This window comes from Arvicanthis niloticus, chromosome 6 (assembly GCF_011762505.2).
Source record: "Arvicanthis niloticus isolate mArvNil1 chromosome 6, mArvNil1.pat.X, whole genome shotgun sequence".
NCBI classification, from domain to species: Eukaryota; Metazoa; Chordata; class Mammalia; order Rodentia; family Muridae; genus Arvicanthis; species Arvicanthis niloticus.
The window spans coordinates 43,849,735-43,875,915 of NC_047663.1; the positions used below are offsets into that span (position 1 = coordinate 43,849,735).

The 26,181-nt window shown below is 44.2% G+C and overlaps 1 protein-coding gene across 3 annotated transcripts in view; it reads right to left on the reverse strand.

Annotated features, from left to right (window-relative positions):
• Window positions 1-24,836, reverse strand: part of Phf12 (PHD finger protein 12) — a 45,428-nt gene extending 20,592 nt beyond the window's left edge. The window contains exons 1-3 of one of the 3 annotated variants that reach the window (XR_013111175.1): window positions 24,118-24,836; window positions 23,303-23,484; window positions 547-619 (exon numbers count right to left, since the gene is read on the reverse strand). Coding sequence is in view for 2 of the 3 variants with exons in the window: in XM_034504429.2 (XP_034360320.1) it covers window positions 547-619; window positions 23,303-23,484; window positions 24,118-24,183 (321 nt within the window). In the remaining variant the exon portion in view is untranslated. Of the gene's footprint in view, window positions 1-546; window positions 620-23,302; window positions 23,490-24,117 lie in introns of those variants that run through there. The other 2 variants (XM_034504429.2, XM_076936235.1) reach the window with 2 other exon arrangements.
• Between the last annotated feature and the right edge of the window lie 1,345 nt (window positions 24,837-26,181).

Genomic DNA, 26,181 nt, shown 5'->3' on the forward strand with positions numbered 1-26,181 from the left:
CACACCCAGCTCCTACTTCCTCTGGTGATAAAGGAAAGTTGAGCTCCTGCTCTCCATAGAAAACTTCAAAGTAGAAAATAATGAGCCATGAACATACTTTATAGTTCAGTTAGTACTGAGCTAACAGAGAGGAGGGAACAGAAATCAGAGAGTCAGGACGAGGGGCTCCAAACCCACTCCTCTAACTAATACAACTGACTAGCCTCTGGAGGCCCAGGAACTGAATGAGAAGCAGCCTTCTCTTTTGGAGCCACAAATAAGGATACCACATTCAGGCTATTTCCTAAGAGGGCAATAAGATCAGAACGCCTGTCACTAGTGACTAAACATGGCTCAGTGGGCTAACAAACCCTCTGCCCTCTTTCACATCCCATGTCTGGAGTTTGAGGCCATAAAGTCAACATGGACTAAGACTGGTGACCTCCAGTATCTGAAGAGACAAGAAAAGATGAGGATTCCCCCAGGACCAAGCCACTTTAACTCTGGAGTGCCAGTGGTCTAGCTCTGGCACCTCTGCATCAAGCCTTCAGAAAGCAGCAGCGTTACCTTTCGGCGGACAGTACACCGGTGACACATCCACTCCCCAGGAGGCAACATCTCTTCACTCAGTGGAGGGTTACTGTGGGGAAAAGACAGGGCAAGACTAAGTAACTAATCTAACCCTTGCGTGCAGCTGAAAATAGATCTGGCACAAGCTGCACGTCCCTAAACTACTACTGTGGCCAGTTCTGGAGTGCTGCTAGACTTCTCTTGTCCTTCAGAATGCCTATCCAACAACCTTTATAATCACTGCAAGGGCAGAAAGTCCTTCCACATCTTAGAAAGAGAAGCCAAATCACAGCTACTGACTGACGCTGAGCTTAGAGAAAAAGGCCAGAAGAGTCATTCCCAAGTCTATATATATGCCTCATCAAGAGGTCCTCCATGGTTTTAAGTCTCAGTCTAAACCCAGCCTCTTATCCCGTGCTTCAGAACCTTGTCACACAGTCCATTCCAACCTGGCAGGCCTCCTTGGGTATTTAGGCACCCTAGTTAAATTGAACATTTGCCATTTCTTTCTTTTTGTGTGTGATAATATTCTGATGGGAAATCTATACCCCTCCAAAACTACCCATTCTTAAAGCATGCTCTAGTCAGCCTGTGGCAAGCTTCATGGCTTTGTTTTGTCTTCCATCTACAAATAAGCCTTTGCCCTTCTCTTGAATTAGGCCTGTCTTGTGACTTACTTTGACAAAGAGTATGTAATAGACACAACACACTGTAACTTCCAAGCCTGAGCCTTAAGCAACCTGTAGATTCCAATCTACATGTTTGGAATGTTCTGTCTCAGGGCTCTGTCGTCTGAGGAGGTCTGAGGTGCTCATCAGCAGCTTCTGCCGAATTCTGACATGTTGTACCAACTACTGCTATGAATCATCTTGGACATACAAGATCAGGTAAGCCTCCACGTAACTGTGGCCCTGGCCTTCTACACACACAACAGAAAACTAGCCAACTGAGCCCAGTTCAAGCCTCAGAATTTTGGATAACTAACTACTTTCTGTTTTGAGCCACTGAGTTTTGGTAGTTTGTTACACATTAATGATTACTGGATATGGCTTTTCCACCAGCTTTTTCTACACTAACTCATAAATCTTATGTTTCCTACTAAATAGTTGAGTTCTTTTTCCTCATATGTGGGCATGTGCATGGAGTGCAAGTGTCTTCAGACTCCAGAACAGAGTGTCAGATCCCCTGGAGCTGGAGTTACAGGCAGTTGTGAGCCACCTAATATAAATTCTGGGAACCAAACTCAGGTCCTCTTAAAGAGTAGCATAGCCGGGCGGTGGTGGCGCACAACCTTTAATCCCAGGACTTGGGAGGCAGAGACAGGCGGATTTCTGAGTTGGAGGCCAGCCTGGTCTACAGAGTGAGTTCCAGGACAGCCAGGGCTACACAGAGAAACCCTGTCTCAAAAAACCAAAAAAAAAAAAAAAAAAAAAGTAGCATGCACTCTCAAGTTCAAAGTCATCTAGAATTTGTAGCTTGTCTCTTTGCATTTTTAATAAATGAAGACTGAATTTAAAACAGAGTTAAATTAAGCATGACAACATACTCCTAAAACCCCAGAATTTGGGAGACTAAGGCAGGAAGATTTTGATTTTGATGCTAGCTTGGGCTACACAGTAAATCACAGGCTAGTCTAGGCTGCATGAAACTCTGCTTCAAAATCTAGGCAAACCCAGACCAAACAAACACACACAACTCGAAACTCAAGCTTTATAGGGCTGGACCTCGCAGATCCTTCAGGTCACCGATTTCCATTAAAGTTACATTAAGATTGCATCAATTTTCAGAAGAGTCATATTTATATTGTTCAATATCTTGTTCTAAAAGAATGATTCTCAGTTCAACAGCAGCATCTGGAAATGAACTAGAAATGTAAATTCTAGACTGGGAATATGATAGTTTATATTGATGAAGTTGAAAGTACTTGTCTAGCATGCATGTATCAGGTGTAGGTGCATACCACAGGACTTGTGAGGTGAAGGTAGAAGGATCAAGTATCATCCTTGGCTATATAGCAAGTTCAATCCTGGTGTTGTATATTTTCCCAGAAAGAAAAAGAAGAAAAATGCAGACTCTAGGATTTACTAATTTGTGTAAGTAAAAAGCATGCCGTTAAGGTGAACACCAAAGTTTGAAAACCATGCTATACATAACAAAGCTACATCCATGTTCACACTCAGGAAATTCCTGCCTTTGGTTCTTAGGAGTCACCAATTTAGAATGCTAAAAAAATATGAAAAATATGGAAAGGGGAGGCAGGTGGGAAGAGGCTGTTTTTATCTCCATATAAACCAGGACTGGCCTTAGTTTCTTGGCACTTAGTGCTCTGTGGCTGCCTCCTTCAAGGGCATTTGGCCTGGTAAATTTTCTGCACACCAGCCTTGCCATGTTTCCCTGGACATAGTGTACATGTCAGATGCTCATTACTTCATAGCTAACTGCTTCCTTAGTGGGAACTCTGTGGAGGCATTCCACCAAACAGAAACTAAGGACAAAGTGGCCTGTTGGGACCACAGGTGAACATCACCTGTAAATTCTTCCCTAATTCCTCCTACATTTCTAAAAAGACCATATCTAAGTAATGAGACAAGCAAGCATCCTTTGTGAAGGCCTGCTAATAGACTTTGTGATGCTCTAGCAGCTGCCCTAACAGGTCATTATCCCTGAAGCCTGGCACTCCTGTTTCCATCATCCTTTCCATCTGTCTGCTGGCACTGTACTGAGATACACTGTATCAAATACAGAAGGCAGAGAACAAGACATGGTGATAAGGGCTTAGATTTTCCCCCAGGATGTCAATGATTTGTTGGGCATCCTTTCTGATTCAGTTGATGCTCAACATTGCTGAAGAATGATCTAAAACAATTCCAGAGTTGGCATATACCTATAATACCAACATTCATTAAACTGAGGCAGGAGCATAGCAAGTCTGAGGAGAGCCTAGGCTATTTCAAAAAGGCCCCTCCCCTATTCTCATCATCATATCTTCTGGTTAAAAAGATCAAAGCCAGGCATAGTGACTCACACCTGTAATCCCAGCATTTAGTGGCTAGGGGCAGAATGATCATTGTGAGTTTGAGGTCAGCCTGGACTACACAGTGAGGCTCTGTCTCAACCCCCTCCCTACAACACCCCAGTAACCTGGAGCATGAGATGACTTGAGTCTGACCTGCTTGAGTTAAAGGTGTAAGCTACCACACTCAGCTCCAGATGCTCTTTTTTTAAAAATAAAAATAAATAAAAAAATATTTAGGGAGATGGAAAGATGGCTCGCCGGTTAAGAACACTGGCTGTTCTTCCAGAGGTCCTGAGTTCAATTCCCAGCAACCACATGGTGGCTCACAATCATCTATAATGGGATCTGATGCCATCTTCTGGTGTATCTGAAGATAACTACAACATACTCACATAAAAGAAATGTTTTAAAAACACTTATTTATTATATATGCAGCATTCTGCCTGCATGTTTACCTGCAGGCCAGAAGAGGGCACCTGACCAAGATGCTCTTCTTTAGCCCCCATTACAACACTAAAATAATTTGTGTTCTCAAAGCACAGATGAAGAACTGACATATCTAAAACTATGGAGCCAGGTTTTTTGTTTTTGTTTTTTTAAACAGAATTAGATCCTCAATCGGTTTCTTGGCTCTTAAATCTTAAAAACGGGTGTTTTCTTTTTTAAAACACAATCTTGGGGCTGGAGAGATGGTTCAGTGGTTCACAGTACTGGATGCTCTTCTAGAGGACCTGGATTCAATTCCCAGCAACCACATGGCAGCTTACAACTGTCTGTAACTCCAGTTCCAGGGTATTCAACACCCTCACAGACACATAATGCAGGTAAAAAAAAAAAAAAAAAAAAAAAAAAGCAAGCAAGCAAGCATGGAGACTCTAGCTGGGAGGTGGTGGTGTGCACCTTTAACCCCAGACATCAGGAGACAGAGGCAGATGGATCTATGAGTTTGAGACTAGCCTGGTCTAAAGTAAGTTCCAGGTCAGCCAGTGCTACACTAAGGAACCACCTCAAAAAATGAGAAAAGACATAGTGTCTCATGAAGTTTCACTGCATAAGCTTCAGGCTGTCTTTGTTCTTCATGTGGGTGAAGATGACTAACTTTCTGGTCCTCTCACCTTCACCTCCTACGAGCTACGATTACAGAAACAAACACATCTGGTTAGACCAAGTGTTTTTGCTTTGTTTTCTACGAGCTACGATTACAGAAACAAACACATCTGGTTAGACCAAGTGTTTTTGCTTTGTTTTCTAAACGGGGATACACCAAGTTTACTCATAAAAGGAACAGCCATCTAGAGATAGTGTGGAGGGTCATATCTGTCAGTTTCTCTTCACTTCATACATACTCTTTCTACAGGGTGTTCATGGGGCCTGAACTGAAGCTTGCTATCTTGCAGTGTTGGCCTAGGTTTGAGCTTTAGCCTTTGGTTGGTGACCCTTGGCCAAGTAGCCACAAATCCTCTTTCCAAGCTTGGGGGTGAACAATGAAAGAAGTCAGCAGAGCCTATGGCTGGAGTACGTTGGCATCTTGGACTTAACCTCCTCAGGCTTCACAAAGTTGTAAGTCTCAGCATGTGCACTCATTGCCTTTGCCTTGTCTGACTACATCTTCTTTGGACCCTTCTTGTGCTACCCGGCAAAATGTTCCTCAGGAATTTGGGGCTGACCACTTTAGAGATTCGTATCTTTGTGATTGGAATGTCTTTATTCCATTTCTGTGCCTCTTTTAGGATTGGTTGTTTATGGTATGATAGTTGATGAGTGTTTCCCTCTCTGTCAGTTAATCAATCTGCACAATGGGTACCATACAACTGATCATATACCTCATTAAAAACAGAGATTGGGGAGAAGATAAGAATAATTTGTCTATTCAAACACTTACTGGACACTATGCCAGATAATGCTCTAAGAGATTTTAGACAGGGCTTTTTTCCAGAAATTACAGGCAAAGGAACAACAGGACCCAGTATTAATACCACACTTACTCAACTACAAATCATTACATATTACATCTATCATATTACAGATAGACCCACATCAATCATTTGTTATTTCAGTGAATGGCACATACTCTATCATTCATAGCTATTCAGTAAATGGTAATTCAGCCAGTGATCCTTTAAAGATGGCAAAGTTACAGAAGTCATGGATTCTAGAGGAAGCCAAAGTTTTAGTAGTACTTATCTCTGCATTTGGTAACAACAATCTGACAAAGGCTCTGGAAGTAGACATATTTCTTAGGTGGGTGTCTAGATACCTGAGAGTACCACAGCCATCTAGAGATAGTTCCTCCTGACAACCATCCATTCTCTAGGAAGTTAACATCATGACAGCTATCTTCTGTATCTGGGATGGCTTGTCTTGGAAAACTGTTAAGTCTTTAGCCAACAGAGCAAGGACCACTACTTCTTTAAAATAATATTGGCTTTAAAATATTATCGGGAGTTTGGGAGAAAACTCACTCGGTAAAGTACTTCCTGCACAAGCATAAAGACCTGAGTTCAATGAGGCACCCAAGTAAGAACCAATCTGGGTGTGATGGTACACAAATGTGATCTCAGCACTGGCAAGGAGGGACAGGTGGATTCCCTGGGGACTTACCTGCTAACCATCTTAGCCAGATGGATAAGCCTTAGGCCAATGAGCAGCCCTGTCTCAAACATCCAGATGGATGGATCATGAGGAATAACGGCCAGAGGTTTACTTTTAACATCTACAAATGTATACATATATTAAAGCTGTGCATACTCATGGATGGCATATCTAACTAAAAGACAGGCCTTTTGATTTTGGTGTGGCTTTCTGTTATGCCAGAGAAACCCTATACATTATTATTACTTTATACACCAGTCAATTTGAAAGTTTGTTATGGATATTACTCTTTCAGGACAGAAACTTTTATTTGGGGCAGGGTCTCCCGATGCAGCCCTGGCTCACCTAGAATCCACTACATAGATCAGGTTAGCCTGGAAGTTACATAGCTCTACCTGTCTCTACCTACTAGGTGCTCTAAAGACGTGTACCCTCAGATCTGGCTAAAACAATACTGTGTGATTCCCATATAGCTAAACTCCCACGAGCAAATTCAAACAGCCCATCTCCACTACTGATGAGAATGTCTGGAGCCAAACAGAGAAAACTACACACACCCCTCACTCACTGGGTCACTGCGATGCCTATACTAGCAGACTTCTGTAAGATTCAAACTCCACTGCCTGATGATCCCAACTTACAGCCAAAGAATGAAGTCCAGTTTTAATTTGGAATGCCTTTCCTTCTCTAATGAAGTTGTAGCTCACCACCACAAATGGAAGATGTTAGCAGTTGTCATGGTTCTTAGCTCCCTAATTAAGAGAGCATCTATTTCAAGGCCCATGGCAGTGTCATTGCTCTAAGTCCCTGGCCTGTAACATGTGAGCATTGGCATTCACATGGACTTGTCACCACCAGGGGACCTGTTGCTCCACAGCTCCACACTAATCACCCACCCAGCACAAGCAGGTTTCAATATGGAACCGGAAGGGAGGGGGAGGGGAGCATAAGAACAAAGGGAGGAGGGAGGGAGACAGTGAAGCAGAAAGACGCCTTCTACCTCAGAGATCCGTTCTTTGTATTACAACAGGCAGATTTAAAAAAAAAAAAAAAAAAAAAAAAAAAAAAAAAAAAAAAAAAAAAAAAAAAAAAAACCAAAAAACTGGTGTTCAGATCTAGATTTTAAGGAAAAAAAAAAGTGAGATCACTGCTGTGTGGCTGCAACTATCCATCCATCTAAGCAACAATCACATAAAACTGGAGTCAATGGCAGTTTGAAAAACAATGAAAAATCTCACTTAACCAAAGGTGTTGGTATATATCACAGAACAAAAGAGAAAAATGGATGAAAATATTCACGAAAAACTGTAGATTGATATTCAATTTAATGCAAGTACTTAACAGAAACACTAACAATACAAACACTGTTTGTATACAACAGACCAAGAACCTCTCTCTCCGGAGCCTGTAAAAGAGGTCAGGCACATGAGCTGGCAGGGTCCCTTCTGTCACAAACTATCAACCTCTGAGATCTAAGCTTCCTAAGCCATTTATAACAATTTTAGCTGAAATAAAGTAGCAGACCCAGAAGAGATTTTGAGGGCTCCCACAGTGTATGTACAGCCCTGCCTTATTTTGGTGTGAGACAAGGTATTCACCAAGCAAAAAACAGCACTAAGCAGTTTTGGTTTTTAATTTCATAGTTCATGAGTCTCATCTATCCATTTGAGACCTGCTACCAGATTAAAATCTCCTAATTACATTTAGCAGCAACATGAAGACAACCAGAAAGGACGATGCATGCTTACAACAGGTTTACTCTTTCAGACTGATGCTGTTGCCCCAGCCAACTCAAAAATTGGCACTGTAACCCAAAAGGTGGGGAGGGGAGCACAGTGATTGCTGACAGGACCACAATCCTTTTTCACCTTCACAGTAGCCATTATGATCTATACAAGGACCTCTACATCTTTCAAAAAATAAGCCTTTTGAACCTAGAAAGACAGCTCAGAGATTAAGAGTACTGCCTCTGTAGAGGGCCTACATGGCGGCTTACAACTATCTATAACTCTGTTCCAGGGATCTGACCCCTTCTGGTCTCCACAGGCATCAGGCATATTTGTGGTACACATACATACACACAGGCAACACACTCATGCACGTAAATAAATGTAAATGATCTTTACATTTATTTTTTTGATCTTTAAAAAAGGGAAAGAAAATATGCTTTTTAATAAACTGAAACCAGGGTATGTCCTGGAAGAGCTAAGAGGCAGTAAGTACAGTTTAATTAAAAACAAAACAAACCCATATATATCCACATACATATCTGAGCCTGTGAGATGGCTCAGAGTAAAAGCACTTGAAATACAATACTGACAATCTGAGTTCCATTCTCAGAACTCATAATGGAGGATAGAAATCAGCTCTTCAAAGCTGTCCTCTATTTTCCATGAATGTGACAGCATGTGCTCATATATACCACACACAATTATTAATACTTTTTTTTTTTTTGAGACAGGGTCTCACTATGAAGGCCTGGCTACCCTCCAACTCACAGAGATCCACCTGCCTCTGTATCCTGAGAACTGGGATTAAATGTGTATGTGGCTCATATATACCACACACAATTATTAATACTTTTTTTTTTTTGAGACAGGGTCTCACTATGAAGGCCTGGCTACCCTCCAACTCACAGAGATCCACCTGCCTCTGTATCCTGAGAACTGGGATTAAATGTGTATGTGACTGTGCCCAGCTAATTTTTTTGTTTTGTTTTTTTGAGACAGGGTCTCTCTGTGTAGCCCAGTCTGGCTTTTTGTTTTGTTTTTGAGACAGGGTTTCTCTGTGTAGCCTACGCTGGCTTTGAACTCAGGAGGTCTACCAGCCTTTACCTTCCAAGCCAGCTAATTTTTTTAAAAAAAGAATTAAAGCAAACACAGTGATGCATGCCTGCTATCCTGGCACTTGGGAGCTTTCAGGATCATCCTTGGCTACATGGTGAGTTCTAGGCCCTGCTGGCTTACATTCCTGTAAGGAAGGAGAATTCTTTTGAGACACTATCTCCTTAATGTAGCCCAGGGCTGTTCATCCTCATGTTTGCATTCCCACTGCTCTTTGAGTGAGACCTGGAACTAAAACTAGCAGCCTCAGGAATGCTATGCAAGTGTTCTACTACTGAGCTATGTATTCAGGCCTGACGCTGTTCTTGAACTCATATTCCTTCTTCAGGAATGCACCAATTTTTATGAAACATATATTTATAGTATATAATATATTACATATAAATATTTATATAATAAATACAAATACATATAAAATAAGCATATACATAAGCATGTTTTTCGACACAGGGTTTCTCTGTGTAGCCCTGGGCTGTTCTAGAACTCACTCTGTAGACTAGGTTATCCTTGAACTCAGAGATCCACCTGCCTCTGCCCCTTGAGTGCTGGGATTAAAGGCATGCGCCACCACCACCCAGCCATCTTTAAAAATATTAAACAAAACAAAAAATGTGTACAGACATAACAAAATGTAACATTATCTACTTTAAGGGAACAACATTTAATGAAATTTAAGTGTCAACAAAACCAGCAAGCTTCTTCTGGACACCTGTGTGGGCAATGGCTTTTATCTTCAAATATGGCCTGCACTTCCAAGTCGAAGAAAATGGCTGCCCTGAAGGGTACAGAGAGAAGTGTCATGGAGCGCCAGCCTGACCACTCACTCAAATACAGCGAATGCCACAAAGTACACAAACGTGCAAAGGCAAAGTCCCAGTGACAGTGTTAACAAGGCAACTACAAACGCCCCACTGAGAATGTTAGTGAGCTGCGTCACTTCTATAGGCACGCAATCCTTCCAAGCAGCTAACTGTGCCCCCAAGTTTTATTGTCTTCTGTGCAGAGCTGGCATCCTCCTAGTAGAGGGCACCTGGAGAGAAACACTACAAATCAGTGTAGGAAGGGAGGAGGCAGGGGAGTACAAGAGGCTCACCAGTGTTTGTTTCTGCTGTCTTCGCTACAGAATGGGTCTAGTACCACAGGCTCCATCAATTACCAGCCTGGCTGTTATGGCAATTCTTACTTCTTTGTAATAGATGGGTTGACAGCAGCATTGGTAAAGGGGGCTTTACCCTTCATCTCCTGGTAGATACTGCAGCCTACCTAACTTTGGGAAAGGGTCAACATTCCGGCCTCAACAGTAGTTTAATGAGAGAACGTTTTTTTATTGCCAGGAAGAACAACTATATATTCCGTAAGTGTCTCAGAGGTATGAAAAACTAAAACCAAGTAGTATGATAATGTCAAATTTTTTGTTTTATTTTGTTTGAGACAGAGTCTTACTGTAGCCCAGGGTGACCTTGAACTTGTGGCCATCCTCTCACCTCAGCTTCCTAAGTACTAGATTTCTGTCATAGCTCATCGCATACTTTTTTTTTTTAAAGTTAATGTATTTTTTCTTTTTTTTTAAGATTTATTTTTTTATGTATATGAGTACACTGTAGCTGTCTTCAGACACACCAGAAGACTGCATCAGAACCCATTATAGATGGTTCTGAGCACCATGTGCTCTTAACCACTGAGCCATCTCACCAGCCCATCGCATACTCTTATTACAGAAAAAACTCAGCAATCTGGGCCAGATATTAATACTGGATGTACAATTCTACCAAGGCATAGAAAGCTAAAAATACTAATGATATGCTTTTCCTTTCCTTTTTTCTTCCTTCTTTCTTTGCTATAAGGTCTCACTATACATATAGCCCTGGGTGGTCCCAGACTTATGGCAATCTTCTTGCTTTGACATGTATGTACACACGTACACACACACACACACACACACACACCCAGACTTATGGCAATCTTCTTGCTTTGACATGTATGTACACACGTACACACACACACACGCACACTGCAACAACAACAACAAAAACCTTCATTTAGGCAGTAAGTTTCTACTGAATATTAAAAAAATTTCTGCTTCATTTACCATCCTCTGGCAAAGGAGGAAGGCCCTATAGAGTTGGGCTCCTTCCCTCTTCCTTTACTTCCAACTTCTCCCTATCCCCCAATTCTACTAAATCTCAAAGCTCCCCATCCTGTAGGACTGAAGTAATCTCTGGGCATGCTGTGAGGCTGTGCTGTTATGTTTTGATGCCACAGCCAAGTGCAAACCCTTCCAGTTATACCTCCTAGTTAGAAGTTCAACATATTTCTCACATTTGAAATCATGCAGGAGCAAGGAGGAAAGGCCAGTGGCTCTTGAGTACTTTGGTGAACGTTCACTCAGTACAACAGCAAATGGAGGAAGAAGTCTAAGAATAGGTTAAGTTTTTCATTACTTGGAAAACTGCAACAATCTACAAGATGTATTTGGAATTTGCTTACTGTGAATGTAACAACTGTTACACATAGCAGTGAATTCAGCTCCTTCTTACTGACAGATTAAAATCAATAATTTCTCCTATCTCACTTCTCAACTTTTCCTATCATAGAGATGTGCTAAAACCTCATCTTTGTTCTCATTTGCTAAGATCTAGATTTGGAAATAACCTTAGGCTTTAAAAGACAGGGATTTTGATAGCCAGAAATAGCAGGCAGGAAAACACAGACATCATCTCATTCTTACCTGCTTGCAAGTCATGGGAAAAATAGTCAACAAGTGACCTGTGCATGTGTCCTGGGCATGGTGACAGTCAGCAACACCAAAGTGCCTTTCTGAAATTTGGTCTAAGACTTGTACTGAATACAATGTCCTCCTCTTTCAGGAAACTGGCAGGTGATAGCTGTACTCCTGTCCAGTGTCTCTTGGGAGGCTAGCATTATGTAGAAGTGTTCTTGTAAGTATCACCTGTGGTGAATGCTAACGCAGCTGGCTGGTTGTGGTCTACTCCGTGGGCCTTTAAGTCAAAGGAGGAGCCAGTGGTGTCTTTCTGTTGGTTTGGAATTCTGGCACCTTAAATCAAGAGTAATAGGGCTGGAAAAGTGGCTCAGCAGGCAGAAGGCTCTGGCCATCAAGCCTGATAACCTGAGTTCGATCCCTATGACCTATATGGTGGTTGTATCCTAACTTCTACACAAGGTGGCAAAAGTCACCCCTCCCCTCCCTTAATCAAATAAAACAAAACAAAAACCCAATACTGGTTTTAAGAAGCTTGTACTAATTACTCTAAGAGTGGTCAGAAGCCCATTTAACCACACATCCAAGGAAGTGTGCATGTGCTAGAGCCACAGCCAGGTTCACAGATGATTTTAATACTCTCACCCATAATCAAAAGCACACATTAAGTACCATCTATTTCCTATCATTTTGTCACTTGCAAAAGAAAAAGATGTAAGTCATTTTTAAAAGAATATCAAGTCAAGGTAGCAAAAATTCTGATTCTATGAGCTACATAAAACCTTCAGATAAAGGTTCTCTGCATTCTCTTTCTTTATTTACCATCCCTTTGTTTGTCTTTTTTTTTTTTTTTTTTTTTTTTTAGGATAAGGTCTCTTGTAGCCAGGGTTGATCTGACATGCTGATCCTCTTGCCTCTGCCTCCCAAGTGCTGAGATTACAGGCATCACTACCACCCCTGGCCTTTTTTATTACTACCTTAGTTTTCGGAAGGCCATGTAAAAACAAGTGAGTGTATAATAAACACTTTGCTCTTGTTAACCAGTTCAAAAAGCACAACATTACTTGACATGAAGCTATTTCCACCCCAAGCTTTTATCTATCAAACTAAGGCAATTTAAAACCTTCCTTCTTGGGCTGGAGAAATGGCTCAGTGGTTAAGAGCACTGACTGCTCTTCCAGAAGTCCTGAGTTCAATTCCCAACAACCATGTGGGTAGCTCACAACCATCTATAATGGGATCCGATGCCCTCTTCTGGTATGTCTGAAGACAGCTACAGTGTGCTCATATACATAAAATTAATTAATTAATTAATTTAAAAAAAAAGCTTCCTTCTTAAGGGTGGAGAAATGTCTCAGTGGTCAGAACACTGACTGTTCTTCTGAAAGACCTGAATTCAATTCCCATCACCTACATAACTTATCACTCTAACTTAACCCCAGGACTGGAAGATACTCTGTCCTCTTTCTGACCTATGTATGATATACGGACACATGTGTAGACAAAAAGCCGTACATACATAAGATTATAACAAAAAAATCCACATAACACAAAATTTCCTTTTGGGGAATTAGAAAGATGACTCTGACTAAGCATATCTACTGTTCCTCTAGAAGATTATAGTTTGGTTCTCAGCACCCCCATCAAGTGGCTCACAACCACCTATAAATCCAGTTGCAGATTTGATGCCCTCTTTTGGCCTCCATGGGTACTGTACACTCGCAGTACATGCAGGCAAACAAACACACACACACACACACACACACACACACACACACACACACGAACAAAAATGAGAAAACCTTCCATTTAAAACTTAAAACTTTAAAACTCCAAGAGAAGTACTCATATATTCTGCCTACAACAAGTAGTGGGTTTTTGTTGGTTTTCTTTTTTAAAATTTTATACTTATTTTGTTATTTATGGGGAGAGACGGAAAGACAAATGCATGTTACTTCCTGGATATAAATGTCAAAGCACAGGTTGCAGGAGCTAGTTTTGTCCTTTTGCCATGCAGTTCCTAGGGATCAAACTCAGGTCATCAGGCACGATGTCAAGGCTGGCCTTAACTCCTGACCTCCCTGCCTGAGCACTGGGATTACAGGTGTGTACATACAAGTGTATGTATTGCTGAGGGCTGAACCCTTAATGGATGCTAGCCAAGCAATCAATCTACCAAATACTCCCTCTACGTGTGTAACACCTAGCCTTAGACTATGTTGCTAGCAGCCTAGCAGTCACCCAGAAATATGGAAACAATTTTAAATAAAAACACATAGTGAGGTTCTTTTCACTGAGATGTGTTACTTAAAGAATAAGCAAACCAAAACAAACACATGCACACAATTTATTTACTGTATGTGTATTTGGGGGGGGGGGGTGCACGTGCATGGAGGTCAGAAGACAAAAAAGAACTGGTTCTCTAAGCCAGATGGCCGTGGCGCACGCCTTTAAACCCAGCATTTGGGAGGCAGAAGCAGGTAGATCTCTGTGAATTCCAGGACACCTAGGGCTACGTGAAGAGACTCTGTCCTGGGGGTGATGTAACTGGTTCTCTCCCCTCACATGTGTGTTGCATAGATAGAGCTCATTTGTAGAGAGCCAGTGAAGTTGTGAGTGTGTACTTGCTGAGATGAGCACAGCCATGTCAGGGACCCCAATGCCTCAGCCACAGGAGTGACAAAGTCTTCCCTGGGCAAAGCTCAAAGGGACAGTAAAACTTCCCTCTGCTCCAAGTGAAAATGTTCAGTTTGTACAAAAAATGTCCACTGTATTTTTCTATCCAAGATGTTTACGGCTCGAAGATTGTTCCTACTGAGATTAGCTGAACCTGCCTCTTTGATTCTATATGTAATAACCCCATCTCCTTATTTAGCTTACTATAATAACCTTGCCTCCTTGTTCAAATTCTCATTCTCCCATTCTCTCCTCCTCCTCCTTCCCCCCTCTCTCTCTCTCTCTCTCTCTCTCTCTCTCTTTCTCTCTCTCTCTCTTTCTCTCTCTCTCTCTCTCTCTCTCTCTCTCCCTCTCTCTCCAAAGGACCCAAGCAAGGCCTTTTTCTGACCTCCTTGGGCACCTGGACACACACATACATACAAAGAAAAGTAATAAGGGAAGTGAAAAGACACCCAACAGAACAAGAGAACATTTGCAAATCACACAGCTCAAGAAGAATGTGTATCTCAGTGTATAACAGTAACAATAACAGCTGGGCCGGGCGGTGGCGCATGCCTTTAATCCCAGCACTTGGGAGGCAGAGGCAGGCGGATTTCTGAGTTTGAGGCCAGCCTAGTCTACAGAGTGAGTGCCAGGACAGCCAGGGCTACACAGAGAAACCCTGTCTCAAAAAACAACAACAACAACAAAAAACCAGTAACAGCTGGGATGTAGCTAGGTATAGCAGAGTGTAAGGTCTTGAATTCCATCCCCAGTATCGCTGAAGGTTTTTTTGAAAAAAAAAAAAAAAATCAATTAAAAAAAAAAAGAGGAGTAAGAAGAGGTGGTGGTGGTGGTAGCAGCTGGAGAGATGGCTCAGTGGTTAAGAGCACTGTTATTCCAGAGGACCAGGGTTCAATTCCCAGCAATCACATGGTGGCTCACAACCATCTGCAACTCTAGTACTCTGTCTCAAAGAAGTCCAACAACAAATAAGGACGGGCACTTGGTATAGACAGGTTTCCAGCAAGTGCATAAAAAGATGGTAGTGGCCTTAGCTATTAAGGAAACACACATTAAAACTTGATACCCTCCTAGGATAGCTTTAACAAAGACAGATAATAAGGAATATTATGAAGGATATGGAAAACTGAAAATCTCTTGTATTGCTACTGGGAAAGTAAAATGGTGTGCCTCTAGGAAAAGCTGCCAAGCATTTCCTCTGATGGTTAAACATGAGTTAGTACACAACCCAACAATTCCACTTCTAGCTACACATTCAAGAGAAATGAAAACATCTACACACATAAAAACTTATACTTAGCTGGGCCTTTAATCCCAGCACTTCGGGGGCAGAGGCACGAGGATCTCTGAGTGTAAGGCCAACTTGCCTTGTCTGCAGATTGAGTTCCAGGACACCTAGGGCCAAATATTGTCTCAAAAAAAAAAAACAAAAAACAAAAAACAAAAAACAAAACAAAACAAAAAAAAAACCAAAATCATAAACAAACAACAGCAACAAAAAACAAACCAACCCAATCAAAAAACCTTGTGCCTATACACTGTCGGTCTCATTCTTTATAACAGTAAAAAAGGAAACACAACCCAGACATCCAGCAACTGACATATGGGTAAGCAAAACTGGTACTTCTATACAGTGGAACGAATACTGTTAAGTGCTGATGAATGCTACAATGATGAACTTGAATGTTACATGTCACTTATACTTCATTCAGAAGTGAGGTTCCTTCAATACATAGCAGCGGTGCACCTACCTATCCCTTTGTAGCCCAGGCTGGCCTTAGACTGGTTATCTCGCCATTTCACCTTCCTAGTGTGGGAGTTCTAGGTGTCCAAGACCAGCAGCACTTACTTACCAGTGCTGACTACCTGATCTCCTGTCTGTGCTAACTAGACACATCATCAGGCATTCCCTTGAAAAGTCTTAAAAATAAAAACCCAAACCAACACTACTGGAGGTACACCTAAGAATTTACACCATGTAATAAGAATCTTATCTCCAGACTTAAGCTGCCCTCTGTGTTTGTGGAGCTCATCTGTAATGTACTGTGAGACCCCTGAGGAACAACAGGGGACAGGTGAGATTGTAACTGCAGCCCTACTTTCATTAAGTATGGTAATTTCAGAAAACAAAACAAAACAAAACAAAATCTACCACAGTGCCATTAACTTGCCCAAAAACTCCCATCTAGCCAAGAATGATTTCAGGCGTCCATAATCTAAATTACCGTCAGTACTAAAGCAAAAGAATCTTGGATTATTGGCCAGCATGGCCTATTTAGAGTAGCCTGGTCTCAAAAACAAAACAAACAAAGCCAAGCACCTGAGCGAGGATCTAGTTAGGTAATAAAGTACTTGACTAGCGGAACAACCCTCGGAGTGACCCCAGCCCCTGAGGACAACACAGCCTGTCACAGAGAACTTACCTCCTGGACTACTTTTAATATATCTGCTATTTCCTTTTAAACTCAAGCCATTTGAACCACAAATATTCCAAAATTATTTTAAAAAGCACACCTGATTTGTTTTTAATTAAAAAAAAAATTGAATGTGTTTGGGGTCGGTCAATAAGCATGTGTGTTTGAGTTCTGTGTGCATGCTTGATGTCCAAGGCCAGAAAAGGGTACTGCAGCCCCTGGGGCTGGGGTTACACACTGTTGTCTCTTGAACACTTGTGTTCTCGTTCTCTCTCGTTCTCTCTCTCTCTCATTATTTATTTTATTTATATGAGTACACTATCGCTGTCTTCAGACACACTAGAAGAGGGCATCAGATCTCATTATAGATGGTTGTGAGCCACCATGTGGTTGCTGGGAACTGAACTCAAGACCTCTGGAAGAGCAGACAGTACTCCTAACCTCTGAGCCATCTCTCCAGCCTTAATGTTCTTAATCTTTATCCCTTAACCCCCATTTGGGGACAGGGTCTCTCTATGTAAGACTAGCCTTGCCTTAAACTTGTGATGAGTCTCCTGCCTCTGCCCTATTTGATTTGTGTGTGTGCAGATGAGTGTGCATGTGGAAACTGGAATTTGATGTTAGGAATCTTCCTTGATTACTCTTCCACCTTTTTCTTTGAGGCATCGTCTTCCTAGATTCTCTAGGGATCTTGTGTCTGAACTTCCAAGACTGAACCTGCCACAACCTCCTGCCATTTATGGGGTATGCGGCGCCAGAACTTAGTCCTCTTGCTAACACAGCAAGTGTTTTTAACTGCCAAGCCACCTCATCTGCCCACCTCATCTGCCCTCCCCCTTACCTTATTCTAGTATTTTTTTTTTTAAAGATTTTATTTATTTATTTATTTAGTGTTAGTTATATGATGAGTACACCGTAGCTGTCTTCAGAAACACCAGAAGAGGGCATCAGATCCCATTACAGATGGTTGTGAGCCACCATGTGGTTGCTGGGAATTGAACTCAGGACCTCTGGAAGAGCAGTCAGTGCTCTTAACCTCTGAGCCATCTCTCCAGCCCTAGTATTTTTAAATAATGAGCATCCTTTATCTTTGTACTAACCACTCATCTAAGACTTTACAGCCAAGCTCCACATTAAGTTAGAAAGCATGCATTATGAAGCTGAACTAAAGTTAAACTCTCCATTTTTAAGTGGACAGCTATAAACACTAGATGCTAATTCATTATAATAAATAAGTAAACAAAATGCTATAAAACCAACTAAGTTTATTTATTGTGGGAGAGTCTTACTTTCCAGGAGAATGAGGAAAAGGAATCACTGTCACCTGCAGTTTTTCAGGTACTTATGATGCCAAAAACAAATTAATGAGATAAAAAATAAGCCAGAACAAAACAAATAAACAAAAAACCTCCATGTTTTTTAATTTACTGGTTGGGTATTAGTCCAATGAGCCACAACAAAAGGTTTAGATTTAGAGCAAAAGATTTTTTTCAAGATGGAAAGCTTCTAGATGCTGTTGTATGTGTGAAACCTTTGTTATGACTCACTGGAAATTAAACACGCAAAACTCTAAGCCGAGCTCATTTTGCCTGCGCACAGAGACCTTTTCACTCTTATTCTTCGAAAACCTCATTTTAGATCTTGCTGCCAACACCAGAGAGAGGAAAGCCGGCCAACAATTCCAAATATAACACACGGAGGCAAATGCTACAGAATCTGTCTGACAGGAAGAGACCACGCTGAGATCTGCCAAGGTGGATGCACTTCTCAATCAGACCATTTTGGTCCGTCTGTTTGGAACAAAATTCCAAGAAAAGTTTTGAGAAGAAACCAGCTACTTTCCAGTCACCTCATTACTGCTGATCTGTGGTAGTTACTTGATCAGTGACAACAATCCTTCCCAACTCAAACAGAAAGATGGATCACCAACAACGAGCGTTCTGCCTGTATTTTTTTAAGATTAAAAAATTAAGCCAGGCATCCTCACACTTGGGAGGCAGAGGCAGGCAGATCTCTTGAGTTTGAGGCCAGCCTGGTCTACAAAGTGGGTTCCAGAACAGCAACAGCCAAGGTTGCATATACAGAAACCCTGTCTCAAAAAAGTGAAACAAATAAATAAAGTAAAAATTTATTTCATGTGTGTTTTGCCTATATGCACTAATTGTGTTCCTGCTGCCCACAGAAGGCAGAAGGCAGAAGGCATCCGATCCCTTGGAACCAGTTACAGATAGTTGTGAGCCACCCTGTGCTTGCTGGGAACTGAACTCCAGTCCTCTGGAAAAGCAGCCAGTACTCATATCTCCTGGGCCATCTCTCCAGGCCCATTATCCTACTTTTTAACAGTTTTCTAGAGATCAATCTATGTAGAGAAAACTTTCAGAAGGTTCGCCTTATGTACCACTGTGATAACAAGGGTAAGGGTCAGGAGGAAACACTTGAAAACCTTCCAGTTCTCCAGGGCCAGGCTTAATGACTCCTGTCATCACTCTGAAGCTTTAATACCAAGCACAGCACAACTCATTTCCTAACGCACAGAATCATAACCGAAAACCCAGAAAGAGCCTAACCAGAATGCTGAAAGAAAAAGTAGGACAAAAGAAAGATCTGACCAGTCCTTTCCTCCAGTAAGGTAGTGAATGGTTGGTTTAGTGTTGTCTCTTAAGCCCAAGAGATAAGGTTTGCCTAGTAATCACTTCTGTCTAGGCTTGGTATTTCAGGCTTATAATCTTGGCTACTTGGGAAACTGAGGTAGATTAACCAGGCTCTAACTAGGTTCAATTCCCAGTACCATCCCACTGAAAGAACCACTTCTGGGATATTTTAATATATACTGATTACCATAAAGCAGGCTGGCAAAAATCCAGACAAAAGACCTTTTGTTTGTTTGCTTGTTTTTGTTTTTTTCCCCACACAGACCAGGCAGGCTTGGAATTTTCACTCTTCTAGCCTCATCCTTTAGAAGGCTGGGACTACAGGCAAGCAAACCTGTACCCAATCATCCCACAGAGCTTTCACTCATTCTCACTCACTCTGCACGTAAGGGACACTATCATTACTATGCTTATCTAAGTAATGTAGTCTCAGCAAGTTCTCAAGGGAAGCAGGAAGAAACACTGCTGCACCTAACCTTACCCATACAAGTAAGCAGTAACAGGAAAACGACTGAAAACACACCTAGTTATCAAAATCTTCTCAGATATTAATTGCTTGACCTCACAACTCTAGCTGAATTAGTATTTCAATTTTGCTGTAGAGACTATGGCTTGAAAAAAAAAAAAACAGAAATGTGGGGGAAATCCTCACTTATAAAATGAAAGCACCTAGGGGATTCTTATTTAAAAGATGGCTTCCTGCCCTTTCACTAAGAATGTGACTTACAGACTAACTCAGATAGGTCAATGGTACATTCAGTACTGACACCTTCAGGGAGAACTGACAAAACAAATCCTACCTCAGTTGCTACTATCCTCTAATCTCTTATTACCCATTCATGGTCTCAGAAAAAAGGGGGGAAACAGTCAATGAAATGCACAATTGAGCAAGCCTGAGTATCACCAACAACTAGAGACCCCTCCCTCACTCTCTGAGCTAAAGCAAAAACCATAGTTAAAACATCTGGGGCTGGAGAGATGGCTCAACAGTTAAGAGCACTGACTGCTCTTCCAAAGATCCTGGAGTTCAATTCCCAGCAACCACATGGTGGCTCACAACCATCTGTAATGGGATCTCATGCCCTCTTCTGGTGTGTCTGAAGACAGCTGCAGTGTACTCATAAACAAAACAAGACAAACTCGGCAAGCTCCACACTCGTCTTAGAAGACTCAGTTAAGCTTTAGAGTTTAAAAGCCCAACCTTGGGCAAAAGGATAGCACACTTCTTTCTCCATACCTCAATTTGGTTTTTTGGTGTTGTTTATTTTAGAAGATAGCTCAGAAGGTAAAGGGACTTGCTGCCAAACAGGACAATCTGACATCCTAAGTCCAATCCCTAGGAACCACAACAGTGAGAAAACCAACTCCTGTTCTGACTTCTACCTGTGCTCCATGGCACCCGACAAATAAATAAAAGTTACTTAAATCAAGTGTGCGTCCCAAGTGCAAGCCTGGGAAGGTGAGAAGGCATTGGGTTACTCTCTGCCTGTTCCTTAGAGGCAGGGCTTCTCCCTAACCTGGGTATTTTCTCAGCTAAGCTATGACCTGAACAGACCAGATCCCAACAAGGTTAGAAGCTAGTTAAGTACAATAATCCTGCCTCTGCCCCGCCACTCAAGCTGGAGTTGATGGGATACACTAGACACCCCAGGTTGCTGTGTGGGTACTGAAATCCAAACTGTTCCTCATGATTGTGTAGCAAATGCTCTCAAGATGCTTCAGACTTTTAATAAGCAATTTCAACATTATTAAATGAGATTTAAAAAAAGAAAACAGAATTTATCAAACGTTCACTCAACAGGAGTCACCAATCTTAGTTAACAACTACTTCACCATAGAGATAATATTAGCTACCACCTAAAAGGAATGATTGGCACAGGTTGGAAGTCAACCCGGGCTATAAAACAAATACAATGTCAAGTCAAACAGGGCTTCACAGCAAGATTGTCTCAAAAATTATAGAAAAAGGAAAAGAAGAGAAGAAATTTTGAAGTCCTAGTAAAATATCAAGTAAGTACAACAAAAAAAGTAAGCAACACAGATTCCAGTACAAATCTCTCCTGTGCTCAATAGAAAGGGAGAGCCAGGTACAATGATGCACACTTTGGAAGCTGAGGCAGGAGGATGATTGTGAGCTCAAGGCCAAGCTGGACTACAGAGTGAGCCATCTTAACCCTCCCACATCCCAAATAGAAAAGAACAGCAAAGGAAACTGGACCAGAGGGATTGTCTCCAGGAGGATTACACTTTAGAGGAAGTAAAGCTAACAACAAAAGCTGCAGGACCTCACTGCTGACACCACTCACTTCATAATAAAAGATTAAAGGCCAGTAGCAAAGCTTCCTCCAGGATAGTAATTTTTATCTCTGGAACATTAAAAACCAAGAGGGGGTGCCCTTATAGGCAAGTGTCTTGGAGTTAGTAATGGGAATGTCCCACATAACTTCTGACCACAGTCCTAATTTGCCCAGTATCAGTCATCTGTCTAATAAAACCTGCAATCAGTGCAAATACAGCAGGCTCTATTCCACACAAACCAAGAGATTTCAGAGTGTGGATGGAATTGTGGCAAATGCCCTTATACACTTTTTTAAAAACAAAGAGCTAAAAAGGGCAGCACAAAACAAAGAACAAGACCCCCTCCCTCCCAATCAAAATGGGAACAAGTAGACCCCTTACCCTACACTAGGAGCCCGTCTCCCAAGCACTAGCCTCATGTCAACTGTTGCTGAACAGAACAAGAGGCTATCTGGGTTCGAAGTAGATATGTGGGATTTGTGTGTAGGGCATAAAGGTGGTCTTCTGAAAGAAGACAGTTTCAACTCTTGCCGGAGTGTTCTGGGCTGAGCGGCTGAGAAGGATCAAGCAGCCCTTCGGGTAATCAACCCAGCCCCCCCCCCCCCTTCAGTTGGGGTGGGAGAACGCACAGCTTTCCAGCTCTCAGCTCCTTAAAACTGCCTTTCCGGAGACACCAAACACAATCCTGCCCCAGCAGCAAAGAATTTTGAGGCGAAGGGCTCGTTGATCCAGAGCAGAGAAGAGAAATCGGCGCCCAAGGGCAATTTTAATTGTCTAACCCAGCCCGATTTCCTAAGAGGCAGCAGCAGAGCAGGGAGGGAGGAGGGAAAGGGGAGGAGGGAAGCAGTACCGGAGTGGCAACAGGGGGCAAGCTGCAGAGAAAGGGATCAACCCTGCAAGAGCCTAGCCCTGGTCCTCAAGGAGCTTCTGAAGAAAGGGCTCATGGGCTACCTCCACCGTTCTCCCGGAGACGTTTGCAAATCATATATGCAGCCAAAATGGCGCTGAGAATAAAAATATAATTTAAAGGCAGGTCGCCATATTGTAAACACAGAGACAGAGAAGTGGACTCGAGAGACACCATTCATGATTTCCTGCACCATCTAAAGCACCCGCTCTCCTAAGTCAGGACCAGGATGAACTGGGCGGCCTAGGGCTCCGCGCACTGAGACCAAGGAGAGCCCAGCCAGCCAGGAGCCTTGAGGGCGGCGGGCGCGCGCGGCAGCCAAGCGGCACTGGACCTGGAGCTCCTCCCCTTCCTCTCCCGTCGCCGCCGCCGGCCGAGCGGCCGCACAGTCCCGGCTCCCAATCTACAACCAATCTCAGATGGGCTCACTCCTCCCAACCCCCATCCCTAGGTCAAGACACGCTGCTGCTCCTTCCCGAAAATTGGCCGGATCCCGGCAAATACCAGAGGCGCTCGCCCCAGCGACTACAGAGTCGGCTAGCGGCTGCAAGCTCCCGTTATTTCTACAAGCCCGGTGAAGGAATGTGCTGAGTAGGGTATGCCAAAGGGCTCTAAAGGGGTCCCCGGCCCTTACCAGCACTGAAGGTGGAAGGCGGCAGGGCAGTGATCGCAGCACAAGAGATCCCCACCTTCCTTGCAGCTATCGCAGCTGTCGTGGTTGGTGGCCCTGCCGCTTCTCCGGGACTCCTTCTCCGGCTTCCGACTCCGCTTTTCTGCCTCGTCCGTCTTGGGGGGAGCCAGCAGAGCTTGGATTTGCTGCACACACATACAGACGGCGTGTGTGCACATTCGGAGCTCCCGGACAGCCGGTAGTCCCATCGGCGCCGCTTCTCCGGCACCCACCCCTCTTCCCCCTTTTGTCCTTCTTCCTCCCATCCAGGCGGCTTCCAGAACCTCTGGGTCCCCGGAATCAAGGGGAGCCCACCCTAACTGCGTTCCTGCAGCACAACAAGAAAAGCTTCTTCCAAATGGGGAGGATCAGGGTAGGGGGATGGGGAGAGGGTGCGCGGTTCTCTTCTTGCCACTTCCTTGTATGGACAGTGGGGGACTCCAAAGCCCGGCTCGGGAGAGGCCCGAAGCTTGGTACCCGGACGTGCAGGGGGAAGCACAAAGGGGCCGACAAGAAGGGGGTGGGGAGGCCTGCCGGTGCAATGAAATGGAGTGGGCTGAAGCCTCAGGGAGCGAATCGAGGGCGGCGGGTACATAAAACTACTGCAAACGTCCTCAGAAGCTGAGCTCAGTCCCCCAAATTGCAAAGAGGGAAGGGAGAGACTGGGTGAGGAAGAACCCCCCTTTTCCCAGCCCTCTGGCGCTTCGAGCTTAGGGCCGGCTTTGTGGGGCGGAGGTTCCCTCCTGGCACTGGGGGAAGAGGATGAGAGCCACTCTTACCTCCATCAGCCCCCCCGACGTGTCCAAGTCGTACACGATCGTCTTGGTCTCCATTTTCTCCCACATTCATCCACCTCCCAGGCTGGGCGCTCTCTGCTCCGGCCCCCCCAGCCCCGGGGGGAGGGGGGAGGAGGGGAAGGGAGCACTTCTGACCCCCGGTCCCCTTCTCTCTTCCCAACACAGGTTCCGACTTCCTCGCCCTGGCTCCCCCCCACCCCCCGGCCCCCTAGTCCCTGGGACGGCAGCGTCCTCTCCACGGGCCGTGAGAGGGGAGCAACCCCTCAGCCCCGGCCCGGCGGCTGGCTGCACAGTGGATCCCGGCTCCGGGGGTCAGGCCTCGGCGGGGCCTAGGCCCACAGGCTAAAGCTGGCGCTGGCGACCGCTGGTCCGGCCGGGAAGGCTAGCGGGCGCTGCCATCCCGGGGTTGGGGGACCGGAGGGGGGGGTGAGAGGTTAGGTGAGGTTGTGGTTCGTGAGGTGACTCCGGGGAGGATGATGGGGGGTGGTCCCCGGGCTCCGCCTCTCGCCGCCGCTGCCGTCTGCGTCCCGGCTGCCGCGCACTTGGCGCAAACTTACCGCGAGCGCCCGCAAAGCCACCCGCGCAGGCGCCCCGGGATCTCCGCTCGCCGCGCGCAACCGCAGTGACAGCCGGCGGCCTGGCTCCCGCGCAGCCGCGGTGATGGGGTACCCCCCAGCGCGCAGCCGCGCTGGCATTCGCCTGGAGCCCAGAAGCACCGCCTTCCTGCCGTGCGCCAGCGTACTGCGATTAAAGGGCGGAACCTGAGGCCTCGCTTAGGCGCCTGGGAAAGAGCGTAGGGGTCATGGCGCAGCCGCAGGAACTTGAAGACGCTTCCCCCATTGGTGTTTGTGTGCAGACCACGGTCTCTGGTCCCGCGCAGGCGTGTTGGGTTGCCACCCTCCCGTCCCTTAACACACCCGCCTCACGCGCAGGCGTATTGTATCTGGCGGCCTGCACAAAAAAAAGCTTCTCCTTTCGCCATTTTGGTAATGAGATTTGGGCTACCATGCCCTTGGAGTCCTCAGTCACGACCAAGGAGTATGTGAAGTTGTATGCAGGTGGTAGGCTTTCGGCTGCAGCAGTACTCATATGGATGGTGTAGTGGACTGTTTGGCTCCAGCGTCAGGTGTGTCTGGACTAGGCCGCCATATTGGTAAAGAGAAAAAAAACATTGCGACAAAAAAAAGGACGCTTTTGGTGGCAGATTGGATGGCTCCTGTTTCCACTTAATTTTCACTATCGGTACCTAATTTTAGCATGAGCATTGCTGACTTGGGTCCCGATGGAACCAAGGATAATCCAAGCTACTCTCTCTTAACCACTGTCCCTGAGAACTACTCTTAGAAAGTCAAAAGCCCAAACAGCCCGTAATTCCGACAACGCCCAGCTACCTGCCTACAGCTGACTTCAATCCCCATCTTGCAACGCGCAATGTTCAAAGGGTGAACGGGAACGCATTGCACTCTGGTAGTAAGAATCGCGATAGTTCTGATGGATTGTGGGAGTTGTAGTTTCGTGTGCAGACGCTGCACTGTATCGTAGGATGGGGGTGGGGGGGGGGAAGCCTGTCGGGAAAGAATACGTTTGAGAGCTACCGTATTGCACTTTGGGATTTGTAGTTTAATATCCTCACCTCGCATTCTGAGCAGAGAGACATGCTTTCTCTTTGGGTGTGCGCTGTTATCCCCTTGTTATCACTTTCCAATATGTACAGATACTCTGCCTAACTGGGAATGAATGAACCCCACTAGGCGTTAACATTGGTAACATGCAGCTATGTCCTGCCCTTTTTTTTTCTTCCTTTCATTTTCTTTCGTTTGTTCGTTCGTTCGTTCATTCTATTAAGACAGCCTTATTCTGCATCCCTAGCTGGTCTAGAACTTGCTATATAGACTAGATTGGTCATGAGCTCACAGAAATCCGACTGCCTCTGCCTCCCGTCCCTTTTCTAGGATCAACTTGTGCTACTATGCCTGGCATCTCCTAAACTCATTTTTAATGTTACTGCACACATCATTCTCAGACCCGTAAGCTGGGAAGGACTTA